General features: G+C 39.3%; 1 protein-coding gene across 1 annotated transcript in view; it reads left to right on the top strand.

Moving 5' to 3' along the window:
- Positions 1-27417, top strand: part of KCNJ3 (potassium inwardly rectifying channel subfamily J member 3) — a 355847-nt gene that overhangs the window by 4927 nt on the left and 323503 nt on the right. The window contains exon 2 of the mRNA XM_030210524.1: positions 1688-1904. Coding sequence (XP_030066384.1) covers positions 1688-1904 — 217 coding nt within the window. The remainder of the gene's footprint in view (positions 1-1687; positions 1905-27417) is intronic.

The raw sequence follows: 27417 nt of genomic DNA, 5'->3' as shown, positions 1-27417 counted from the left end.
AAAATCCATAGTGTTTAGCAGCACCCCCAACCCCTAAATTCCCTTATATCACAGACGGGCCCCACCTGATGCATCCCAGGATGGACCGCACAGGGCAGGGCACTGCCACTTTGAAGAGGGCGGTGCCAGAGGCAGGAGTGTGGGCCATCACTCTTGCCTCTTTTGAGGTATGGGTCTGGAGGGGACATGGAGAGAGGGCTTGGAAAAGGGCTTGGAGAGAGGGCTTGGAGGGGTGTTGCTGGACTACTGGGGAAGTTATCTTAGAACTGGGAGGGGAAGAGGGCTATTAGAATACCAAGGAATCTGTTTGTAAGGTTGGAGGTGGATGGTAGTGGTGGGAAGCCCTACACTACCAAGGATATTTTCTGGGGGTCAGGATGGGAGGGGGGTCAGTCATATGGAGGTGGGGTGGGTACCAGTAGAAACCAGGGATATTTTGGGGGAGTGCAGGAAGAGGTGTCAATTTGGGATGTTTGCCAGGGCATTGAATGGGGGTGAGGAGCCGATGTTTGCAGTGGCATGCTTGTATGTTTATTTATTTATTTTATTTATTTGTTACATTTATATCCCACATTTTCCCACCTATTTGTAGGCTCAATGTGGCTTACATAGTACTGGAGAGGCGTTACAGACTCCGGTGCAAACAAATACAAAGTGATGTTGTGGTAAGATACAGTTCATGTGGCACAGCCACACTAAGGAATCGTACAACGGAAGAGTTGTGTTCATGTCCATGTTTTCAAAAAATATCAGCCCTTCTTATCAGTGCCTGAACCAATCACCACTCAGACACTGAGAGGAAAGGTAATGAGCTGTGAATGACTGCCATGATTTTAACATGGCAGTAATTTGCATGCTTATTGATTATAGCATGCTGTGGTATTTTTTTGTGATAATTTCACAGTGCAGTGTGAGTTCTACCATAAGGCTTTCTGCATGGGTCTCTGTGTATAAGAATACTGACATGAGTCCAACTATAAATTATTCTTTGATAGATATATGTAATTTGGAAGTGCTGCCATACAGACCTAAAGTACATCAATTCCTTTTTTCTAAGAGTAATAGCTTCAATTACCAGAATAAATATAGGGCCTTATTCAAAAAAGATTTGTTTTTTTTGCATAGATACAGAATGTAGAAATGTATTTTAAGGAATAAAGCCTATATAATATGATAATGCATGATAGCAAAATCATGCGTGTACTGCTTCTTCTGCAATCTGTGGTAATGCTTCATGTTGAGACCAGGAACTTCTCACCAAACCAGACATTTGTAAACAGCAAGGTACGTAACGCAAATGATATATTTTAGAGCGAGTTAAATCAAGCAGCTGATTGTAAACTGCCTTCCTGCTTAGGAATGAACTGAAACTGCCTATTTTTATAACATAGCCTTACAATGTTTGGTTAGGATTTTCCTAAACTTGAGCAGCAGAGCTGTAACTAGCTACTCTGTTCTGGTGCAATGGGTAAACTCAGAACTACTAATGGTGCTGTCTCTACGCTGGGGATGTTAACTTGATAACTCAGGCTAGATTAAAACATCCCTACTGAGACTGGGTAAATTGCTCCAGGCTAGATATCATAAAGGTGCATGTGTAAGTGAATTTCTGCCAGAAAGTCACTGTACTAGTGATTATTTTTGTTTTGTTTTTTGTTATTGTTGTTTTGTCTGCATGTTTGTCCAGTCCCGACAGACACCGGAGGGCGAGTTCCTTCCCCTTGATCAGCTTGAACTGGATGTAGGTTTTAGTACAGGGGCAGATCAACTTTTTCTGGTTTCTCCTCTTACAATCTGCCATGTGATTGATGCCAAAAGCCCCTTCTACGACCTTTCTCAGAGATCCATGCAAACAGAACAGTTTGAAATAGTCGTCATCCTAGAGGGCATCGTGGAAACAACTGGTGAGTACAAACACAGTGCACATGCACAATTTTTTTTTTTTTTGAATTGTTGCTACTGTTGTGCTAAGTTTTTGTTATTTGGTTGGTTGCTTTTTTGTTGCTTTTTTAATTTTGTGTTTACGGGCCTGGTTGATTGTTCATCTGCACCCCTCAAGGAACTTTTGGTTAAATCGGATCTAGCTGTACCGTGCTTCTTCTGGACATGTGGTATGTTTCTATATTGAGCCAAGTTGGGAGGCGAAATAAAATTATCAGGCACATTCTGGCCTGTTCCCATTATAGTGGTTACTGAATAGGATAGAGTGTGTTATGATTGCTGAAAGACTTTGAAGCTGTAGAATGTGTGTCTGAACCTTTGCCTGATTTACTCTTTTAAACACCAGAGACATTTGAAGGTAACAGTACGTGTTGCGTATGAATAGGCAGTGGGAAAATATGCTTACAAGATATTCAGTGTTGTACTTTGCTAAGGGGCCCTTTTACTAAGCTGCAGTAAAAAAAAAGTGGCCTTAGCGCACCCTGTCCCAGGTTGTTCCAATGTGCTAAGGCCATTTTTACTGCAGCCCTAAAAATGGCCTTTTTGTGTTTTTTTGTAATAATGATGTTATAGCATGCAGCCATTAAAAGAATTACAGCTTGATCACTTACTGGCTCCCTTGTTGTAGGCTGTAAGGGCTCATGCGTTATCTGTGCAGGAATGCCCATTCTCCATCCTCAGAAATGCCCCTCCCCTCAGAATGTTTTTTTTAGCATGTGGTTAGCACCAGGGGCCCTTTTACTAAGCCATGTAGGCACCTATGCATGCCGAATGCGCGTCAATTTGGAACTTCAACTCTGCTACCGCGTGGTCCGAGCGGTAATTCGTGTGTCCAAAAATATTTTTTATTTTTGAAATGCTGGCGCTACCGGGTGGTAATCGGCAGTGTATGCACATTGATGATTACCCCATAGATTTGGCAGTTATCGCAGGATCAGATAAATCTTAAATTGTCTACTTTATTGCACTCCAGACAATTTAAGTTTTGAGTTATCGCAGGATGCCTGAGCGTGTCCTGTGGTATGCCATTTTAAGCTGGATTAGCTCTGTGTTAACGCCTAATGCCCCTAAGAAAGCTAGTTAGATTGAGTTGGTAGTTACTATGTTAAAGGAAAGCATTTTGCACGCAGAGACCATTTTAAGGTATATTAGAACAGATATTGAAGAAAATAGGTTTCAAAGTTGTTTAGTAATGTTTCATAATGGCACAAAAGGAATCTTTAAAATAAGATAACATTTTTCTAAATATATGTGTAGTGCATCTTTGTGTTTCCTAAATATATCAGTTACATAAAATCTATACCCTTTTCCAAAGTATTAAATGTTTTTCATTGTCTTAGAACTTGGAAATAAAATTCATTAAACAATGTTGTTCCAAGTATCTACACAGCCTATGAAGTTCATTTTCAAAGCACAAAGATATCTCAAAAGGGAAAAGGGATGGGATTTGATATACTGCCTTTCTGTGGATACATTCAAAGCGATTTACATATTATATACAGGCACTTATTTTGTACTTGGGGCAATGAAGGGTTAAGTCACTTGCCCAGAGTCACAAGGAGCTACAGTGGGAATAGAACCCAATCAAGGCCAAAAAAAAGTTCATCTCTCAAAAATATCCAAATTGCGATTTTGGAATGGCAGGATTTTGACATCCTACACTACAGTTCGTCCAAATAGCAAGGGGGTGTGTTGTGGGCATATTTTGGATCAGTCTAGGGAGGACCCCAAATTAGGACATCCAACAGCAATAATCGAACAGGAAGAAACATCCAAGTCTAAAGAAGGATGTTTTTATTTAGACCTGTTTCAGTCACATCCAGGATACCAAAAGGCACTCTGATTGAGCAGCTGACCACTGGAGAGATTAAAGCACGACCTTCTCATGAATCTCCCAGTGGTTGCTCTCCCCCTTCCTCTCCCCTGATAGGGAAAACAAAAAGAATATCAGGTGCTATGATAGCACCAGATTTTATGGGCATCCTGTAGAAAAGAAAAATGTTCTAATATTGACAAATCTAGAAGTACAAAATTGGCAGAGACCTATCCCAAAAGACTCACAGCTGTAATTGCTGCCAAAGGTGCTTGCATTAAGTATTGTCTCAGGGAGAATGGAGTTATTCAGTTGTTGCATTACAGTTCTATTTCTTGGGTATATGCTTTATCCCCAAATAAAACATTTTCCCTTGAAAACTAGGGAGTGTGCATGAGTGGGAAAAAAAAGCTAATAATCCTTATAATGCATGTTTATGCTTACCCTGGGATTGGTAGCATGGAATGTTGCTGCCAGGTACTTGTGACCTGGCTTGGACACTGTTAGAAGCAGGATACTGGGCTAGATGGACCATTGGTCTGACCAGTATGGCTACTCTTATGTTCTGATGTTTATGTTTATATTTATTTTAAAATTTACTGAATTGCCATTCTAAGTTACAACCAAATCTAGGCGATTTCCAATTAAAACAAGAGTATGAAAAATAGAAAGAAACTCCAATTATTTACAGGAAAGAACATTCATTCCAAAGATCATTCATCCAACATTCTAAATAGAAATGTACAAAGAGTATGTTAATAGTGATCACCTTCTGCCATCCAGTGTCACCGTAACCTCCAAAACTGCTTGAAAATAAATAGGCCTTCAATGTAACTTAAATTGTGAGTAAGAAAATTCTTGTCTAATCTCAGAAGGTAAACTATTCCTTAAACTAGAGGCCAGAAAAAAGGAAGCACTATGATGCGTAGATTCCCACTGTGCCCATGATGGGCCAGATGGAATTAATCTACGGTCATTAAGAGACCGTAAGAGACGTGGAGGTGCATAATGAACTGTTAAAGCAGAAATATAATTTGGAGTGCCATCATGTACAGACTTAAAAATCAAAGTAAAAATTTTAAAATAAATCCTAGACTTTACTGGGAGCCAATATAATTTTAAAAACGGGGTTAACATGATCCCTCTGTTTTGCCTTTGCACAAAAAGCATACCACCATGTTTTGCAAAGATTGTAGATGCTTAAGATTACTCTGAGAGATCCTTGCATAGAGCACATTACAATAATCTATTTGAGATCTAAGATGTGCATGGTAAATTGTGTGTAAAACTTCTGAATCCACAAAATTACATACACAAAATAATTATCTCAGAATAAAAAAACCCCACTTTAAGAACCAAAGAAATATGTTGCGAAAAAGTAAGATGAGAGTCAAGAATTACTTCTAAATAATGGAATGAGGTAACTGAAGTAAGCTGTTTACCAAAAAGTGTAGGATTCAAAGTTGGCAGAGGACTATGTTCAGTCACCCACCAGACAGCCATCTTGTCCTCATTAAGGACCAATTGATTGTCCATTAAACAGATGGCAACCTTGTCCGAACCTCACTGTAAAAGCCAAAGATCAATAGTAGCAGGGTCTGTATAATAAACTAGTAAGATATATATAGGAAGAGATGCCATATGATTGAATGGGTTTTGGAAGGGGTATACAATGATATTAAGCAGTAATGGTGACAAAATCGACCCCTGAGGAACTGCACATTGTACTGGATATGTCATCGAATGACAACCAGATTTATGAACTGAAAAAAGGAGCAGTTGTTGAGAAAAGATGAAAACCAATCTTAGGGGTCCTTTTACTAAGGTGCGCTGAACAATGGCCTGCGGGAGCATAGGCGCGGGTTTTGGGCACGCGCAGAATCATTTTTCAGCACACCTGTAAAAAAGGCCTTCTTAAAATTTTTGCCGAAAATGGACATGCGGCAAAATGAAAATTGCTGCGTGTCCATTTTGGGTCTGAGACTTTACCGCCAGCCATTGACCAAGCGGTAAAGTCTCATGCGGTAACCGGGCAGTAATGACCTACGCTCACCAAATGCCACTTGGCGCACATCTGATAGGCGCGGCAGAAAATACAAATTATTTTTCAGCCACATGTATCGGACGCATGGCAAAAATGAAATTACTGCAAGAACCAGACGGTAACTCCATTTTGGTGCGCGTTGGGCAAGTGTAGATTCTTACGCAGCTTAGTAAAAGGGACCCTCAAACTTTCCCAGTAATACCAATTGTTTCTAACCTAGTCATCAAAAGAGAATGTTTGACCAAATCAAATCCTACAGACAAATCCAACGATATAATCAGATGTGTTCCAGTCTGGTCCTCTTTCTTTCTCAGTTTTTCCTATCAGGGTGCCAAGTGGTGAAACTCTCTGCCAACCGCTATTAGGTATTTCGCAAGGCTCTGAAATCTTATTTCTTCTTTAAGTTCTTATTAAGAGATCATGATTCTTTAGCTTATTCCAGTCCGATACCAGGTTCTGCACATTTCCTGTATCTTTTAGCTTTGTGCCTTGTACAAAATCTTTTTAAATCTATTTTTTCCTGCGTACTTAGCATTTAATTGTATTGTTAGTATGGTAGTATGAATTTCTCTGTGTAATTGTTTTGATTCTTTTCTGTGATTTTAAGCCACATTGAACTCAACATTATTTGGGATAATGTGGGATATAAATGTCATAAATAAATAAATTTCACTCAGGAATGATGCCAAAATAGTTTCAGTGCTATGACCAGCATGGAAACCAGATTGGCGAGGATTTAAAATATTAGATGATTCAATATGTAAGAGAAATTGTTCATAAATTACTTTCTCAGACACTTTAGAGCAAAATGGTAAGTTAGATACCCCTCTAAACTGAGCAGTTCTCTGACTTCATTGTTTCTAGTGAGGAGCAGTATTACTTAACCCAGTCCTTGGGCACACCCAGCCGGTCAAGTTTTCAGGATATCCAGAATGTATATGCACGAGAGAGATTTGCATGCACTGCTTCCTTGGTATGCAAATCTTTCTCATGCATATGCATTGTGGATATGCTGACAACCCAACTGGCTGGGTGTACCCCAAAGACTGGGTTGAGATGCACTGAACTAGAAACAGGCAGGTTCAGCTGGAGTCCTGCAGAGCTTGCCTGTTCCTCACTATTGAAAATGTGATAATAAAACAGTACCCCCCATTGAGGCCACTTATAAGGAACAGTGGATACTGGTCGATAATGTGATGGAACTGTAGGGTCTAATTTAGAATTTTTAAATAAAGGACGAACCACGGCAGATTTCTAAGCCTTGGTACAGAATCCTAAGAAAGGCTGTGTGATACCATTCAGTAGGCAAATGATGGATGATAAGATCTTAGTAAAACATTGAAAAGAAGGAACATTAACATTATTCCAAGATGATGCCCCCACAAGATTGGCTGGAGAAGAAGCAGCCAATGGGGATTCTGGTACTGGAGAAAAAGAAGCCTCAAATCTGACGCTTCAGTATAAGCCAAACTTCCAAGAGGTATAGAATTTCTATAGCCACTGTATACATTCTTTGCATTCCTTTTTAAAATGTACTAGCATAGGGCAAACTCAGATGATCCGCAGATATGGAAAAGTGAAGGGAAAGTTTTACATTCCATAATTTCAATGGAATTACAGTAATGACAAGAAATGGCTAGAATGAGCTTTGTTTTCTTGCTATTGGACTCTGTGCTTCTGTGCCCTGTATGCTGGTGATCAAACAGTGTACAAACAGGATTGAAGCAAATAAGGACAAATTCTTCAAAAATTAGCTATAAAATTGGAAACAGTAGCAGAATTCTGTGCACGTCGTCTGACTGTGCATAGTGCTGAAGGATAAGTCTGTCAGTCTATCCAGGTACCTGTTATACAAATGGTAACCAACAAACTGAGGAGGAAATAAAACCTGGTTTATAAATTTTGGAAGTAAAGTTTGTGATTTCAGTTGGCAAAATGTGATAAGTATTGTGTTTAAAAAAACTGCATAATGCATGAAAAGTAATTTTAAATTAGCATGAAAATGACACATTGTTTGTTTTATGGAATAGGAAGAGAACAAAATGCAGCTTAAACTGATGAGAATCTTGACAAACAATTATTTTGCTATGGGGTATGTCACTGTACTTATCTCAGTTTCTGCTATTCCTTGAATTCTACGACTAGCTCTGAAGCACTAGATAATATTTTGGCATTTTGCCTCTTTCTCTTTTATCTTAATTAAATAATATTTCTCCATTGACCACCCTTCTCAGTGCACATCCAAACATTAATTATTTGCACTGTTATTATGTACTTTAGGGTCATTAATAATTGTATTTTGGCTGTCTCCTGATTAAGTTGATTTTAGCTATTCATTATTAAAGTCACACAATTTCTGTGTTTCTGTTCTGGGTCAGATCAGGCTGTGCGTGAGTATTTTACTTGATTTTTTTTTTATGCCATCGATAACTTGGCTCAGATCAAAATTCACATTTTGGTAACAGACTTTGATTTACTTGGGCAGCGTGGGAGCAGAAAAGATTTTATAATACTGAGTTTGCTATGATTAAGACTGAGGTAAAAAAGGAGAGGACAGATGCTATTTTGCGTGCTGTTCATATTGGTTATGTGACCATGTAAGAATTTGTGATATATATGCTGGAGGTGGATTCTTGCTGGTAAATGGCTGATCCAGCTTTTTCTTGTGAATGTATCCATGATGCAGCATTTAATATGTGACAGTGCAAATAATATGAATCAGACTCTTGCTGTGGAGGCTGAGATTTTGGAGTGTTAAGAACACGGTGATGACAAAGGATTCAGGTTTATCCCTCCTATTTTACTACTGTTATCTTTTTTCTGCAGTCTGTCTCTTGTCTGTTTGTGTTCATCCTTGTTCAGCCTACTCAGGCGTTAGTTTGTGTTGGAAGCTGATCTTAGTCGACCAGTAAGCAGGGCCAGTCTTAGGCAGGGGTGACATGGGGCAGCTGCACAGGGTTTCACACGCTCCTAGGGGACCCATAGCCCTGGCATGTCTCCTCCCCCGCACCTTAACATGTGCATCTGCATTTCTACATAGAGACTGGAGGGCAGTGGCAGCGATTCACATTGCCCATTGACTGCTGAGCCCAGAGGCTGCTCTCTGCTGCATCCTGCCCCCCTTTGATGTTATATTTCGGTTACACAAGGGTGGGACATAGCAGAGAGCAGGTTTTGGGTTGACAGCTGACAGGCTATGCAAATCGCTGTCACTGCCTGCCAATCTCTATAGAGAAATGCAGGTGCACATTTTAAGGTACAAGGTGGGTGGTGTTCTGAGACAGGGACATGCCAAAGTGAGAGTGGGGTGGGGCCCACAATTGCCACGGCTGGCCCTTCCAGTAAGTTTACCATGATACCATGGTACCAAGGTTATTTTATAGGGTCCATTGCGTTAGTCATAGAATTAAATGTAAGAAGATCATCTTCATAAATCAAAGGTGCTAGTATTTTTTGACCTAGTACTAGGTCATCTGAAGGAGGAAAGTAACTGTCCTGTGAAGGACCCTATGAGTAACTGAATTGGTTTGTCTGTTCTCTGTACACAATTAGCAGTTTCCTTAGGATGTATTTGTATGTTATACACATCAAAGATATTGACTTCTTGAGTAGTACTGACAGGACTTTGATTGTGTGGTGTTTGAACTCCTTAAGTTACACTGAAGTCTTTGTATACGTGAAAAATCAATGCCGTTTGGCAGATTTATCTGGATTACAAGTAGTTTTCACATAAGCTGTGATTGGGTGGTTCAGGCTATAGATTTAAAAGGATTATTAAATTACGTAGTCAAAGTATATGCGTTTTAAAAATTCAGTAGGTACTTCCCATTATGTGTAGTGTTAATTTAAGGCATGATTTACTAAGGCTTTTTTCTCATTCTTAATCCGGGGGGCGGGGGGGAGGGAATCTTATCCTCCTCACCTTTTACAAAGCCGCTCTAGTCGCTGCAGGTGTGGTAATGCTGACACAGTCCATTCAAAGTGTTGCATTACCACTCACTTTTGTAGGAAGAGAGGGAGTTTAGTAAATCAGGATTCTAATGCTGTTTATGATGATTTATTAATTGTTATTGCAGTATTGATTTTATCACGATAAGTCTTATTGCTTAATAGAGTAGTGGCCTCTTTGCACGAAATGCACATTTGTAGCCTGCTTATGAGTTGCCTGGTGCAATGATTATGGGCAAATTCACGACTTTTTATAAATCTTCCATAATCAAGAATGATATCTCTACACATTTTCTACACCTCATTAAGTTGGATATCAGTCTTTCAAATAGGTATACTTCATATCATATTAAAAAGCATGATATTTGATATTGATATAGTATAGTTCAGTAAATAAAGATTCATTTTGACAATAATCTAAGGGCACCCACCACACCTACATTTTCTCACACGGAAACATCTGCGGATCGTTCATGGCTGTCAGTCGATTGTCCTCACATTCTTGAAACAGTCTGTGCTGTATAATGTTAATAATAACATTAAGTTGATAGCTCCAAGATGGTAGGGTTATTCTTTTTTTTTTTCCAAAGACTTGAAAGGAGTCTGTGTTATTAAAAACTGAATCACACTGAAGTCATTTATCAAGCTGAAATTTTTTTTATTGAGAGAAAAAGAAAAGCCTAGTAAAAATACATAAAGTATAGCGATCAAATGCAGAAAAGCACATTACATCAAGAGAGAGAGAGAGAGAGAGAGAGAGAGGAAAATACCCCCCCCCCCCATGCTTTTACATAGATCTGTTGGTTTTAGAGTTGAACAACTGTTCTGTGCAGGCCAGTCCCAATGCTTTCATGTAGATCTGATGGCTTTATGGTTATAACTGACACTCTGTTCAGGTTATCGTAGTGTTTCATTTTCATCGTTTTTGCCTCTGGAGATCCTCTATGTTTACCCCATGCTTTTTAAAAAAATCTTGCTGTCACTTTTGTTTCTACCGCTTCTCTGGAGAGAATATTCCAGGCATCCATTGTTATTCATGACATTGCTTCTTAGTTCTGGAACTTTCTTTCCATTGAGAGATTGCCTCTTGAGCATTAATACCTTTTGTGCAATACATATTTATATTACTATCTCCACCCTCTTTTATTTAGATCACTGAATTTCATGTTATATTTATTTATTTAATTTCTTATATACAGCCTGCCAGCCAAAAAGCTATCTAAGCAGTGTACAGTCAGGTACAGTAGGTATTTTTCTGCCTCTGAGGGGCTCACAATCTAACCCAACTGTTTAAACTGGTTAAAAAACAAAACTTAAAAGTATAATAAGAACAACAAAAATCATCAGAGACAGTTACAGTAATGCTATACTTAAGAACACAGAATAATGTATATAATCAATACCCAGTAGGCTGAGTGACTGAGATTACATTTGTGAATTTGCCCTGCTTGGTAGTCCTTGAAGCGCTTAAAACTGAAACTGCCTGGCCATGTATTCAAGGAGTGCTGACAAGAATGCTGATCCATGGCTCCCCTATACCAGAGTCCTCTGAATGATAAGGCTGGCTCAAGCATTTTAATTTAAAGCATTAACATGACAATTAATGACTACTTAGTCATTTCTTGAATAAGTGTATTTTAATTGCATTTACTCAATGAGATCCTTAATGACTATAATTACCTTTATCTGAAACATGAGGTTCTTCTAATCTTGTCTTAATCCTTATAATATTCTTGTATTACATACAGTATTAAAGATAACGACAAACCCCTATTCAGTAAGGGTTTCTTTTATTTTTTTTATATGCTTGGTAGTTCTTTATTCTACATTGACATGCATGGGGTCAATTTTCAAATCCATGTTTGCAGATAGCATTGGATGCTAGCCACCTAAGTACTTTTGTTTGATTTTCCTGACATTTACATGGATAAACGTTGGCTGTATAAGTTGATGTTTGGCCAAAATTATTCATTTATGAAGAGGAGGCACCAGTGGTATTCCAAGGCGGTGTCTGAAATTATATGGATGATTTTTTTGCCCAAGCCAAGTAGAAATAGCAAGGGTAGTTTTATAGCTGTGGTTCTCAACCCAGTCCTCGGGACATGCCTAGCCTGTCAAGTTTTCAGGATACCCACAATGAATATGCATGAGAAAATCGTATGCACTACCCCCATTCTATGCAAATTTTTCTCAAGCCTATTCATTGTGGATATCCTGAAAATCTGACTGCCTAGGTGTGTCCTGAGGACTGGGCTTAGAACCCCTGCTTTATAGGGATGGCTTGGTTGGATATCACTGCTAGCTGCGTAAAGATGTGTAGATATATTATCCATATACCTATATGTAGTCATTGGAGCACTAAATATCTGTTTCACACTTTAATTCTTTGCATGTAGATTTATTGAATTGTCTAACAATAGCTGACTTGTTAGGTTAACACTCATACAGTCATTAGTGATAACCCCTTTTACCAGTTGCTTTCTTTTAATATTTTATTGATTTATGTTTTATGTATATCATATCATTGTTATTTCAACTGGCCCTATCCTAGGGGGTCTATTACTAAGCCACAGTAGCATTTTTAGCTCGCTGTAGAAATCAGCTGGTGGTAAATGCCCAGATGCCTATAGGAATATAATGAACGTATTCACTAGGCATATAAGTGTAATATAAAAGCACTCATTTAAGAGAATAGCGGCCATCTTTGAAAAAACCGCCATAAGAATACAGGTCTAGTGCTTTTTCATTATGTAGACCTTTGCTTTAATGTTTAGATTATGTAGTAGTGAAAACTATTTACCTTGTGATTTGATTCATAGGTTTAACTGAGTCTCCATCATGCACGTTGAAGACTAAAAGCTTAACAAAGCTAAGTACTATGATTATAAGTTTAATGACAACTAATGAAAAAAGATAAAAAGTTTTGAAAAATATAACCAAATAATAGGATCATTGAGGATTACGACACTACCTCCAAAATATGCTTGGCTCATTCTAGCCATTATAGAGGTAGCTGCGCAGATCTGATGATCCAATTAAAGGGTACTGCTGAACTGGACCATTGAATGTGATATTATTAAAGTGATTTTGAAGCTGAGTATTATGAGATAATTGATATAGGAATATAATGGGCATCTTGGCATTTACCACCAACTCATTTCTACCATGAGCTAAAAATGCTACCACGGCTTAGTAAAAGACCCCCCCCCCCCCCCCCAGTTAGCTAGAAAAACTGGATGCTCCTATATATGTTCACTCTGTAAAAAGGAACAGTTGATTCTAAGTGCATATAATTTATTGTTTAATTTTCTCCCGTTATTGGTGCAGTTAATCTTTTGGGGGTCATTGTATAACCGCTCACACAGGTAGAAAACATATGTGGATATTTTTCTCCCTGCAGACTTGGCATGATTTTCAGAGCAGAAATATGCACTCACTTTTGCCTTGAAAATGACCTCAGAAAAAACTGTGGGGTCTTTTTATTAAGGTGTGTTAACGGATCTCAGCATGTGTTAAATGATAAGAAGAAACAAACAGGAGACAGTCTACTGCAGAAGCAAAACAGATAACCACACAACAGCTGTGATCCAAGGAAGGACAAACACAGCAAATGTTTATCTAAATGTCAACTTTAATGGAAACAGGACCCGACCTGGCCAAATTTCGGAAAAAACTTTGTCAGGGGTCACATAGGTTTCCACAATACATTCACAGATTCAATGCATGTACTGCAATACCTGCATAGAAAAAGCTTTGGTCCAGTTACTACTACTACTACTACTTAACATTTCTAAAGCGCTACTAGGGTTACGCAGCACTGTACAGTTCCAAAAGACTTGGTGGTTACTGACTTTTGGAATTGGACCAGAGCTTTTTCTATGCAGGTATTTCAGTACCCTGTTTTGTGAATCTGATGTACACCACCTTGGGTGAATCTCATCATAAAGATGGTTAATAAATCCCAATAAATAAATAAATACATTCATTGAAACTTGGCCAGTTTGGGTCCTGTTTCCATTAAAGTTGACTTTTGGATAAACTCTTGTGTTTGTCTTTCTTTGGATCACTGCTGCTATCTAGTCTAAATGATAAGAAGCCCATTGTACTCCTATGGGTGTCTTATAATTTAATGCATGCTAATCATTATTTAATTATTTATTAGGATTTATTTGCCGCCTTTTTGAAGGAATTCACTCAAGGCGGTGTACAGTAAGAATAGATCAAACATGAGCAATAGGCAATTACAGCAGTAAAAATATTCAAGTAACAATACAAAGTATGACATGGTATACTACTTGCAATGACAACACAATATGTACTAGAACATTATAATTGGTAGTGAAGGGTAAGGCAAAGTTGTAACATATAGATGAGTAAGAAAGTAGGAAGAATTAGAAAGTAAGGTGACTGATTTGAAGAAAGTTGCACATGAGGTTAGAGAGATGGTTAATTATCATCTCAGCTAGGGTAGGAGTGGATAAGTGCTGCCCGAGTCAGTCCTTGTGTGTGTGAGTGAGACTAACAAGTTAGTGTGTGCTAAATCTGTTAGAGCACCTTAGTTAAAGGACCCCTGTATGATTATATTTATACCTCCTGTTTGAGGCTCACTGTTTTTCTAGGTGAAAACAAGTACTTTCAAAGTATGAAGGCAATTCTGTAATTTGGCACTTAAAACTAGGAGTCTAATGTAGGCATAGAGGAGGGAATTGTACAACTTTTTGGAATGCCCTTGATATGCCCTGGCCATACCCTTTTTCAGATATGTGCAATGAGAACTAGGCACCAAGCCTTATAGAATAGCGCATCTGACTCTGAAGGGTGGTATGGCACCCCTTGGCTTGGGACCCAGGACAATTGCTCTACTTGAACCCTTTGTGGCAGGCTTGCATCCACAGATAGGTCTGTCTTGGTAAATATTGTTCTGAACATTATGAATATTTGGTAGGTGGCACATTCTAAAATACTACGAGGTGCAAGGCTTTCCTGGCCTAGGATTCAAGTCTTGGGAGACAACTATGTATTACGTTTTTCTTGTGCATGTTTAATTGTATTTCAAGATAATTAATTTTAATTTTTTGATCCCAAACAACTAGATGATTTATTGAAATCCAAAAAAGGAAGTTAATGTAACTGTGTAACCCACATGTTCAGTGCTTAGGGAGGGCTGAGCAGCAACTTTGGTTAGTAGTCCTTTTGGATGGATTTTCATAGTTTCCTTTGTTACATTTTCTTAATCTTAGATCATATTTCCTAATTTGTGGACGGAAAAGGTTGTAATAATTTCTAATATTTTATTTTTCATTTTCTGATTTCATTTCTATCCCAATATTTTGGTGCTACTTGAATACTGTATATGAAAAAAGTTATTAAAAAAAGGATCTGGGTAACTGAAATGTTCAATAAATAGTGAGCCTCCTTTAAATAATATATATCATGTTGTACCAGTAGTGAAAGATCAAGCGAGGTCTGCACAACCTCAGGTTTCCACCTTGATGTTCCAGGCATTTTGGAAACATCTGGAGATTCTGTAACTGTGACTGCAACTTTGACTATGTCATTTGTATTTGCTCAAGACAAAGACTCGGTGATGCGTTTGCATTTTCGCTTCCAGAATGTGGATTTCCTTGGACATAACGTTAGAATTTTTGCAGAGGTATGTAAGAAAACTTGCTGTGAAGCAGAAAGCTCTTGCTATTGGTGCAAATGTTTTTCTTAGATTTCAATCAAATGCAAGATATAGCTGCTTGAGGCCTCATATGTATTTTATGATCCAGCACAATTGCGAGCTTTCATTCAGAGCAGGAAATCAGGTGTAGGAGTGACCACTGTAAATATGTGAGCTTATGGAGAATTGTATTTGTATTGGATTGGGTTCTCAGGGGCCCTTTTACTAAGGTGCGCTGAAAAATAGCCTGCACTGGTGTATGTGTGTGTTTTGGATGCACGCAGGTCCATCTTTTTGTGCGTCTGTAAAAAAGGTCTTTATTTGGGGGGGGGGGGGGGGGATTAAAACCTGCAAAACTAAAATCAGCGCATGTCCATTTTCAGCCTGAGACCTTACAGCCACCCATTGACTTAGCAGTAAGGTCTCACGCATTAACTGGGCAGTAATCATCAGCATGCGTACACTGCCGGTAAGTGCCACGTGGTAGAAAATTTCTACCGCTTGTTTTGGATGCATGTCAAAAATTGAATTACCACCAGGGGCACACAGTAGCTGGGTAGTAGTTCCAAGTTGATGCATGTTGGATGCGTGTAGGCACCTACGCACCTTATTAAAAGGGGCTCCTCAGTGAATTAACTTCCTTGGAAGGTTCTTTTGTTATTTCTTTAAATGTAATCTCTGTATTTTCTATTCTTGGGCCCTTCCCAATTGTGGTCTGAATTTTTTACTTTCTGAATTAGCGTTTGTTATAATTATTATAGTTATTTATTTTCTTCACTTGGATTTATTCCTCTGTTTGAAAAATTTCTCTGCAAGATTGTTTTTCTGATGTATAGCATGAAATTAAAATAAACATGTGGGGGTCTTTTCTTAAAGCTTAGCTTGAGTTATCTCAGCAGGGCACATAAGAATAAAAAGGGCCCTGCTCAGTGGCGTACCAAGGGCTGGGCAGTGGGGCCGGTGCATGCTGCAGGGGAGTGAAGGGAGCAGCTGTGTGGCTGTCGGCCTCGCTGGTTCTCTGCTCCCTGAGATGTTAGTTCCTACTCTGGGGCAGGGAACCAGCGGAGCCAACAGCTGCATAACTGTTCTCTGCACACCCAGGAGGTAAGAGCGATGCGCTTGGGGCAGTGGAGGTGATGCGCCCGGGGGGGCTGTCATGATTCCCAGAGGGTTGTGATGCGCTGGGGGTCAGCAACGGTGATCCACCCTGGGTGGCAGCCGACCTAGGAACATCACTGGCCCTGCTACAGATAACTCGAGCCAAGCTTTAGTAAAAGACCCCCTTAAAGATTAAACAGTGAATCAATGTTTCTTTTTTAATCAGTGCATAGAATTTTCTTTCCAGAGGAAGAGATCCAGAATTTATTTCAGGTAACAGTGGAAAAAGTTGCTGCAGGGCTAAATTTTTATGATTATTATTATTAGCTTTGGGCTCAGAAGTAAAATGCCTGTGCAGTTATGGTGTTGGAATATTAAGCAATGAATACTCTCGCTGCTGAATACATAACTGCTTTACCAGTCTTGTGATGCAAATTTAATTTTCAGAAGAAGAGCTTTCCAGTATCTCGTTCCTCTGAACCCACTAGCATGATAAACTACAACAGGCTGCTCAGGATTTGCCCACACATAACATATCCTAAAAGTACAGTTTTCACTCTATTCTTTATTTTGACATCTTCATCCTTTGTACTTTGCATCATTTATAAGCTGCGTTGAACCAGGGAGGGGGAGGGGTCTTAATGCTTTCCATTTCAAGAACTGATTAAATCCAAATGAAAGTGCAACATCAATTTGCCTGTTCTGAGCGGTTGCTGTATTCATTTCATAGTCACAGTCTGTTGTGCTAGAGTTCATTAATTCACTGATAGATTTTGTCTCCTTTTTCATTCATTTCTTTTCCGTAGGTCATTGTTGCTCATATTCTGATTACACAGATCTCCGGGTGTCATTCATAATAGTGCTACATACCGGGCAGTATCAAAGTAAATGCTGCACTTGGTTCAGTGCATTCCTTGGCATTTGGAGAAGCACTGCCAAATGAAAAGCCTCTCGTAAAATAGGAGCAGGGCTGCATGTTCAAGCCCTTCCATGTCCAGAAGGAACAGTGATTTTAGAAAACTGGACATGAGAAAAGAAATATTCCGCAGCCTGGTACAATCAATGGTGCTAAGCCACCTAGATTACTGCAACGCCATCTACGCCGGATGTAAAGACCAAATCATTAAGAAACTCCAAACCACCCAAAATACAGCAGCCAGACTCATATTTGGAAAAACGAAATATGAAAGCGCCAAACCTCTAAGAGAAAAACTACACCGGCTCCCACTAAAAGAACGGATTGCTTTCAAAATTTGCACCCTGGTCCATAAAATCATTCACGGAGAGGCCCCAGCCAGAGCCGGTGGTGGGAGGCGGGACTGGTGGTTGGGAGGTGGGGATGGTGCTGGGCAGACTTATACGGTCTGTGCCAGAGCCGGTGGTGGGAGGTGGGACTGGTGGTTGGGAGGCGGGGATAGTGCTAGGCAGACTTATACGGTTTGTGCCAGAACCGGTGGTTGGAGGCGGGGCTGGTGGTTAGGAGGCGGGGATAGTGCTGGTCAGACTTATACAGTCTGTGCCCTGAAAAAGACAGGTAAGGTATACACAAAAAGTAGCACATATGAGTTTATCTTGTTGGGCAGACTGGATGGACCGTGCAGGTCTTTTTCTGCCGTCATCTACTATGTTACTATATGTATATGTCAGACCTTATAGATTTACTAACCAGGAACACAAAAAGAACAGCACACACATTCCTGAATCTCCATTACCTCAGTTGCAAAGGACTCAAATATTAATCAACATATGCATCCAGCTTCTCATACATAAGCAAGCAACTATGGAACGCACTACCAAACATCATAAAAACAATGCACGACCTAACAAATTTCCGAAAACTACTAAAAACCAACCTATTCAAAAAGGCATACCACAATGATCCATCCTAATTATTAAACAATGATACTTTACCAAAACCAGACAAAATCGAACTCTTTACAATTGACTGATTCATGAACTCTGTTACTAATGAACGCTAACGCACTATCACTTCATTTTATCGAAATGAACTTCTATATTTGATTGTCTAACTGACTCTATACTTTACTTTATCAGCTATGAACTTTAATGCAATACCACTTTGTATTTCTCATCCCGGAAATGGCGATCGCCATTACGGCATAATGTAAGCCACATTGAGCCTGCAAATAGGTGGGAAAATGTGGGATACAAATGCAATAAATAAATAAATAAAAACAAAGGCGTGGGAACAGCTTTCTAACATTGCTGCATCCTGGTTCCAGCATTAGTGCACAACCCAAAAGGAGGTCCCCACTCTAATGCCACCTTCCTCAACCCTCCCAGACAATCAGATGTTTGAACATAGGTTAAGTAGCACTATAGAAGTGATTAGTAGTAGTAATGGTGGCATGGGCTGGTCAGGGGTGTGCTTAGCACTTTTGTGCATGGGTTATACAACATTAGCAACCACACACCTAAATGCCTACAGTTAGACACCAGCCTTTGAGCACATTTTGTGGCATGCTAGTGTTCAATAACAATAATTGTGTGCGCACTTGCCATTATAGAATTAGTGCTCAGCATGCATCGTCTTGGCACCCTTCTTTAGGTGAGCTATAATTATCTCCTATGGGCCAGATTCTATATATGGTACCTGAAAAATCCACGTGGTAAAAAATACACCTAGGCATCTCTACAGTATGCCTAAATTTTATATAATAGGCTTAAATTTGCATGCGGTATGTAACATACGCCAAATGCCTCTCCACGTGACCAAATTTGGTCACGTCCATTTAGGCCATGTTTTACTTAACATAAATCTCCAACACCTATATTAGGTGCAGAGTGGGTGTATTCTATAATAATGCACATAGATTTTAGAAACACCCATTCCACACCCATAACCATGCCCCCTTTTCAACCGTGCAACTTGGAATTTACACGCAGCATGTTATAGAATATGCTTAGCAAGTTGTGCGCGTAAATCTTAGTTATTGCCAGTGATAATTTCTTGTTGACATCCAACTGATAACACTGATTAGCTAGTTAACCAACTAAATTTCACGCATTGTTATTGAATACACTTTGATTCCTGCACGGAAATTAAGGAACGATATATAGAATTTGGGGATATGTGAATTTATGGCCTAATTCTATATATGTTGCTAAACATTCCACATGGAAATTTGGACAGGCCCCCAATTTCTGGGCATTATGCAATTGAATAACAAGCCAATTAGTGCTGCTAATTTGGTTGTAATAATTATTTATCAGCACTAATTGCCATTAATTAAAATTTATGTACACATTTTTAAGCATTGAGAAGTTATGCATGGCTCTAAAAAGGGTGCAGCGCCATGGGAGTTGCAGGAGCAGATCAGGGGCATTTCTGCAGTTTATTTTTTCAATTAGGGTGATCCGTGCATAATTTAGGCATGAGAATTTGCACCAAGTATTACCTGGTGTAAATCCTCATGCCTAAAACGGGGCACGGATCCTGGCACCAAAACAGCACCCAACTCTGGACGCCATTTGTAGAATCGCACTTAGGGCTACATTCTATATATGGTGCCTGAAAATTCTGCATGGAAAAAAAATACAATCAGGCATATTCTCTAGTGTACACCTATATTTGATAGAATAGACTTAAATTTCCATGCAATATATAATACGCCAAGCGCCTTTCCATGTTACCAAATTTAGTTGCGGCCATTACGCCATGTTTTACTTGGCTTAAATCTCAATTGGGCGCAGAGCGGGTGTATTCTATAACAACGTGCATAGATTTTAAAAATGCCCATGCCCCACCTATGGCCACACCCCTTTTCAACTATGCAACTTAGAATTTACGCACACCATGTTACAGGACACGCTTAGTGAGTTATGCGCGTAAATCTTGATTAATGCCAATTAAAGCTGATAATTGCTTGTTAACATCTAATTGATAGCACTGATTGGCTAGTTAACCAATTAAGTTACACGCATTGTTAAAGAATGCGCTTCGATTTCCACACAGAAATTAAGGCGTGATATATAGAATCCTGGGGTTAGTGTGAAATTTTATAGAACTGAGTCCATAGTGTACATTTTTAAAAGAAAAAATGTGTATTATGATTCAACAATTTTTATTGATGACAAACATAACATCCAGTGCATACATTATGTTCCAAGCCCTCAAGAAGTTGACTTAAGGTAAACAATACAATATACCTCGTCATCGTATTTTAATTCTTAACCCGCCCTAATCCCCCCTCCCAACCTCCTCTGAACTTTAACTCCAGAAGATGTTATCATAGTGCAGCTACCTACTGACAACTTATAGAAAAAGATTTCCACAAATCACCCACCACCCCCATCCTCAAAATCAATCCCCAAACTCTGCAACTGTGAGCAAACGGCCTCAACATATTAGGTTTAACACACCTTCACAAACCCTAGACTAAAACATTAGATATGAATGATAACCTGTGCACCTCCTCTGGTTAGAGCAGAAGGACCTGGACTCTGATGGTCCCCACTCCAACCCTACACGACGCCAAATCTAACAGATATCAGTTTAAGTAAAACCCCGTCTAACTACCCCCCTCCCCTTCTGCCTAAGTAACCCCCATGCAAATTGTGTGCTTCGAACAACATGTGTTTCAAAACAACAACAACAAAAAAGGAAACAAACAGACAAACAACACCTTTTTTCTGGCTGCCTCTTAGCCAAAGGAGTGCCATGGTGAGGGCTTGGCTGGATTGGAGAGGTAACAAAGAAGGAAAAACCCAGAGTAGCACCATATGAAGACTCATAAAGTGAAATCCCAAAAGAAACAGGAAAATCTGTCAAGTGAAATTAAAAAAAAAATACTTGTATAAATTTCATCAGGAATCCTCTAGTCAATTTCTTATATTCTTTAGATAAGGAAGAAATATATAAAAGATGTAGGAGAAATAATGTTTTACTCTGGATCTGGGAATGTTTTCCACTGGGTCTGACGTATGAAATTAGTTTCTTTTGTCAGTCGGTGGGTTTTGTCAGTATGGAGCTGTAATTATGAAGTAGCTATAATAGGCTTCCAGAGTCGAATCCTTCGAGGTCAGGTACAAAATTGCCTTGATTACTGGCTTTTTCAGTATTTTTATTATATTGTGTTACTGTATGGTAGTTTGTAATTTTATCACATTCACATTTTGCTCAATATTATTAGTCATAGTGTTTCTCTCTATAGACCTTTTCTTATCTGTGGTTAATGAGTTTTAAGATGGTGTAAAACCTTAACAGTATTTGTTATAGCTTTGTTTTCAGAGGAAGGAATTAGGATTGGCTGTTATTCATTTTAGTAATACATATTTTTGCAGAAGAAGAACGATAAAGTAAGAGACATTTATAGGATGGCTTAGGGTTAATACCATAAATCATGTGAAGTCTAACATGAACCATTAAGAATCTAAACACGTACACAGTGGCAGGCATACATTTCACTGGGCCAGTAATCCTGTGTAATCATAGAAATTAGACTTTCCCGGGCCTGTAATCCAGGATTTATTTGGCAACACTTTCCACAGAAGGCGAAAGAGGGTGAAAGTTGGCTTTTATTGTTATTCAGATTGTTTTTCCAAGATTCAAAATCTTTTAATAGTACATTCAGTATAAACTTTATATCAGGGTTTGACACATCTTCTTTGATTTTAGGAGCCAACAGGTAAACATCTCTCTTGCTGCACCCTCCTCTGAAGTATGGGTTGGGGGTGGAGTGGACATTTCCTCTTAGATATATTGCAGCTCATTAGGGCCTGAAATAGTAAGAATAAGAACATAAGAATAGCCATACTGGGTCAGACCAATGGTCCATCTAGCCCACTATCCTGCTTCGTGGCCACTTCAGGTCACAAGTACTTGACAGCATCCCAAATAGTAGCAAGATTCAAGCTACTGATCTCAGGGACAAGCAGTGACTTTCCCCATGTCTATCGCAATAGCAGACTTTGGACTTTTCCTCCAGGAACTTCTCCAAACATTTTTAAAACCAAGATACACAAACCGCTGATATCACAGCCTATGACAATGAGTTCCAGAGCTTAACTATTCATTGAGTGAAAAAATATTCCCTCCTGTTCATTTTAAAAGTAGCACCATGTAACTTGCTTGAGTGTCCCCTAGTCTTTGTACGTTTTGAAAGAGTAAAAAATTGATTTATGTTTACCCATTGTACTCCACTAATTTTTTTGCAGACCTCCATCATATCCCCCTTAGTCTTCTCTTTTCCAAGCTGAAGAGTCCTAACCTCTTAAGTCTTTTCTCATATGAGAGGAGTTCCATCCCCTTAATCATTTTGGTCGCCCTTCTTTGAACATTTTCTAATTTTGCTATATCTTTTTAAAGATATGGCGACCAGAATTGCACACAATAGTCAAGGTGAGATTGCACCATGAAGTGATACAGAGGCATTATAATATTCTTTGTCTTATTTTTCTATCCATTTCCTAGCATTCTGTTTACTTTTTTGGCTGTTGTCACATACCGGCCAGAAGATTTCAGTGTATTGTCCATGATGACACCTAGATCTTTTTCTTGGGTGCTGACTCCTAGAATGGAACCTAGCATCAAACAACTATGATTAGGATTATTCTTCCCTATGTGCATAATGTTGCACTTTTGAACATTAAGGGGCCTGTTTACTAAGCCACCCTGTAGGTGCACAAACCTTTTAGCACGTTCTAACGCTAGAGACACCCATAGGAATATAATGGGTGTCTCTAATGTTAGCGCGGCTTAGTAAACAGGGCCCAAAATCTCATCTGCCATTTGGATGCCCGGTCTTCCAAATTCCTAAGGTCTACCTACAATTCTTTTTACAATCTGCATGTGTTTTAAAGAACTTTTTAATAGTTTTCTGTTGTGTGCAAATGTAATCACCTCACTCATCATTCCTATTTCCAGATCATTAATAAATATGTTAAATAGCACTGGTCCTAGTACAGATCCTTGGGGCACTCCACTGTTCACCCTCCTCCACTGAGAGAATTGTCCATTTAACCCTACCCTCTCTTTTCTATCCATCAACTAGTTCTGAATCAACAATAGAATATTTTCATTATTATATCAGGCCAGATTCTATATAAGGTGCCTAAAAAAATCCATGCAGAAAACATTTCTGCCCAAGCATATTCTATAAGCAGTGCCTAGAGTTAGGAGAAGTATATAGAATACACTTAGTTGATATCCACAGTGCCTGAAACTATGCACCTCCATTTACATCAACGAAAATGTGGTGTAAATTCCCGCAGGTAGATTTACGTTCACCGCACCATATTCTATAACTATGCATGTAAATTTGGGAAAACCCATGAAATACCTATTTCCCTGCCCAAAGCCATGCCCCTTTTGAACCACATGCATTAGAATTTAGGCTCAGTTTATTACAGAATACACTAAGGGCTTCTTTTACAAAGCTGTGCTAGCAATTGACAAATGAAAGGAAACCCATAGGAATCGAATGGGCTTCTTCTCATTTACCGCACTGAGAATCCGTAGCTTAGCTTTGTAAAAGAAGCCCTTACCGAGTTGTGTGCATAAATTCTAACTGTTGCCAATGGAGTGGAGGAGTAGCCAAATGGTTAGTACAGTGATTCTGGTAATCTGGGTTTGATTCCCGCTGTAGCTCCTTGTGACCTTCGGCAAGTCACTTAACTCTCCATTGCCCAAGGTACAAAAACTTAGATTGTGAGTCCTCTAGGGAAAGAGAAAGTGCCTGCATATAAGGTGTACAGCACTGCTTATGTCTAGTAGTGCTCATTATTGCTTGTTAAGTGTTGTTATAAATGCTGATTAGCTTGTTGAGCCAATTGATTTACGTGTGTTGTCATAGAATATGCCTGGATTTTGGCGCAGATCTCTAGGCGTGCTATATAGAATCCAGGGGATAGTGTCCTTCATATGCCTCATATTACACACTGAGGGTATCCTTAAATACATACATATATATCAATACACACACATATATAAGTTATGAAACTATTATGGTTTTATAAAGGCAACAAATGTGCTTGTGTGTCTTTATAAAATAGCCCCAGCACAAAGTTACACCTGAATAAGTATAACTTTCAGATTAAGTTTAGGTGCTTAAGTGTGCATTTTGTAAGGTATGTGCATAAATGTTGGGTCCTCCCCCAACTCTTTCCCCTTCTCTGCCACCTCCAATGCCTATATACCAGTGGCTCCCAAACTTGGCTCTAGAGGCACCCCAGCCAGTCAGGTTTTCAGGATATCCTCAATGAATATTCATGAAAGAAATTTGCATGCATTGCCACCACGGCATGCAAATCTGTCTCATGAATATTCATTCTGGATATCCTGAAACCTGCCTGGCTGGGGTGCCTGTAGAACCAGGTTTGGGAACCACTTCTATGTACATATGACATAAAAATACTTACTGTGTGTTGGGTGTCATATATTTTAATGGCTGTATTCTCCAAGGCAATTTTATAAGTGGCTCTGTGTATTTGTCAAATGCTGTTTTACACATGTAAGTGCCCTAATAAATTACACTGTACGTGCCAATAACTATTTCAAATTGCTAGCATCTCTTACTGAGTGTTTTTTTTTCTTTGCAATCTCTTTAATATAAATTCAGTCTGGTGTCAGAAGACTAAAAGCTTGGTCTTTATCTTTGCTCAGTAAGAGAGGCTCAGTAGCTATTAGACCACTTATGCTCTGTGCTAAGAACCATTCTTGGGGTTTTTTTGAGTGTTTTCACTAGTTGATTGGCTAGTACATTATCAACATTTTTATCACCATGTCATTTAATTGTTATGTAGCGCTTACAGTGTATGTAGTGCAACTTCTGGCAGATAAGTCAATCAAGGGATAAAATGAAGTCATACATAACACTCTCAAGTGTCAAGGAAACAACTTGCTGGAAATTGTACACATAAGGATATGTACTCAGTACAGCTGCAGGACTGACATGGCGGTTGATCACCAAGGAAGTGAACACAGAGGGGCAGATATTCAGCCTTTGGGGGGGGGGGGGGGGGAGGGTCAGTGGATTTAAAGTCATTGATATCAGAGGATGAATTAGACATAGGTATTCAAGGTTTTTGGCAGACTTGGAAGTTATGTGGGTCCTGGCCGATATTCAGAGTCAGTACAAACATCCCTAACCAGCTAAAGATAGGACTGATTTCTCTTCATTCTTATTTACCCAGGGATACTTTTACCAAGCTGCGGGGAAAAAAGGCCCTGCAGTAGTGGTAGGGGCTGTTTTTCCCACGCAGCAGGGGCTTTTTTACCGCAGCGGGTAAAAAGCCCCCAAAACAAAATGGCCATGCAGTAAGAAAACTCTTATCATGTGACCATGCAGCAGGGAGCCCTTACCGCCACCCACTGAGGTGGCAGTAAGGGTTCCCGTGGTAACTCAGCTGTAACTGGGCAGCATGTGGCGATGCCCGATTACCCGCCAGATTACCACTGAGCTAACCATTTCCAGGTTTTTTTTCACCAGAAATGGCATACGCTCGACCTGGAACTGCTGCCGGTGGTCGCTTTGGCCCAATGGTAGTCCCGGAATATCGAGCAGTAAGCCCTCATTGGGCTTACTGTTGCTCTGTAAAAGGGTTCCCCAATTAGGTATGCAGACATCGATACTGAATATTGCCAGAGTCTGCATATCTTCCGGTTGTGCCTTGACTCCACTCATAGACTGCCTTGGCTCTCCCCAGACAGTGGCACACCAGTCAGAGGAAATATTTAGTGGTACTGCTTAATTATTGATTTGTTGATTGGATTTAAGTGGTCAGAAACCTTTCACACCCACTTAAAATCCTTTGAATATCTACCCCATATATTTTAACATGCATTTTCTGGCAGGACGCAAGACCAGGAAAAGAAAGGCGCTCAGTTTAATGTCAATAGATAGTATAATTGTATTGATCCATATTGAGATGGCCCATTGATCTGGTCCTGGTTTATCCTGTTGCATGCATGGAGATATAGCCTTGTTATTCTAAGAGAAATCAATTGGGAAACCAGAATTGGTTCTCTGTCTGTTCAGTGGGACAAAACCAGGATGAGCTCAGCCTGACCTGCTCAAACCAGAGCTTCAGGGTCACAATTTCACTAGATCAAGTATGTTAATGCTTTGTTTTATCTTTTTTCAACTGCTTTGATTTGTTGTGAAAGGCTGTATATCAAGTCTCCAATAAACATAAATCCTTGGATTATGACATTTCAAATGGAACTGATCGATCAATATGCAGCAAAATTCGAATATCATATACTAATTAATATCATCAGCATGCCATAGTTTTTTGCTTTTCTTGAGTTAGGCTTTAACAACTGAGTTTAATTGTTTTCAGAACTAAGTCATTATGGGGGTAATTCTGTAGTTAGGTGCCGAGATGATGCACGCTAAGGACTAGATTCCATATATCACACCTAAAATTTGGCTCCGGAACGAACTTCACCTAAGTGCATTCTACAAAGTACGCCTGAATTTACTTTATAGAATAAGCCAAAATTTCTGCATGGAATACAGAAGACGGTGAGCAGCCATGACAGCGCCTAACTCTAAAACTTGGTGTAAATAATTGCGCCTAAGGTAGGCATAGAGCAGATGTATTTTAAAAACCTGCATGTAGCTTTCCAGAATGCCTACGACCCACCCATTCCGCACACATAGACACACCCCCTTTTCAGCAGTGCACATTACAATTTATGTGCAGAATATGATGGTAATGCATCTAAATTCTAATTAATGCCAATTAGTACTGATAATTGCTTAACATTCAATTATCAGTGCTGATTACCTTGTTAACTAATTAAGCTATGTGCATTGTTAAGGAATGTGTTTTGATTTCTGCGTGGAAATCTCAACAAGGGGGCTTTTTATAAATGGTGCCTAAAAAATTGTCACCAAAAAAGGCGCATAGCAGTATTCTATAAAATGCACCTAAAGTTAGGTG

Source organism: Microcaecilia unicolor, chromosome 7 (assembly GCF_901765095.1).
Source record: "Microcaecilia unicolor chromosome 7, aMicUni1.1, whole genome shotgun sequence".
NCBI classification, from domain to species: Eukaryota; Metazoa; Chordata; class Amphibia; order Gymnophiona; family Siphonopidae; genus Microcaecilia; species Microcaecilia unicolor.
The sequence above is the reverse complement of the archived record's forward strand: the minus strand, read 5'-3'. Positions and strand labels throughout refer to the sequence as shown.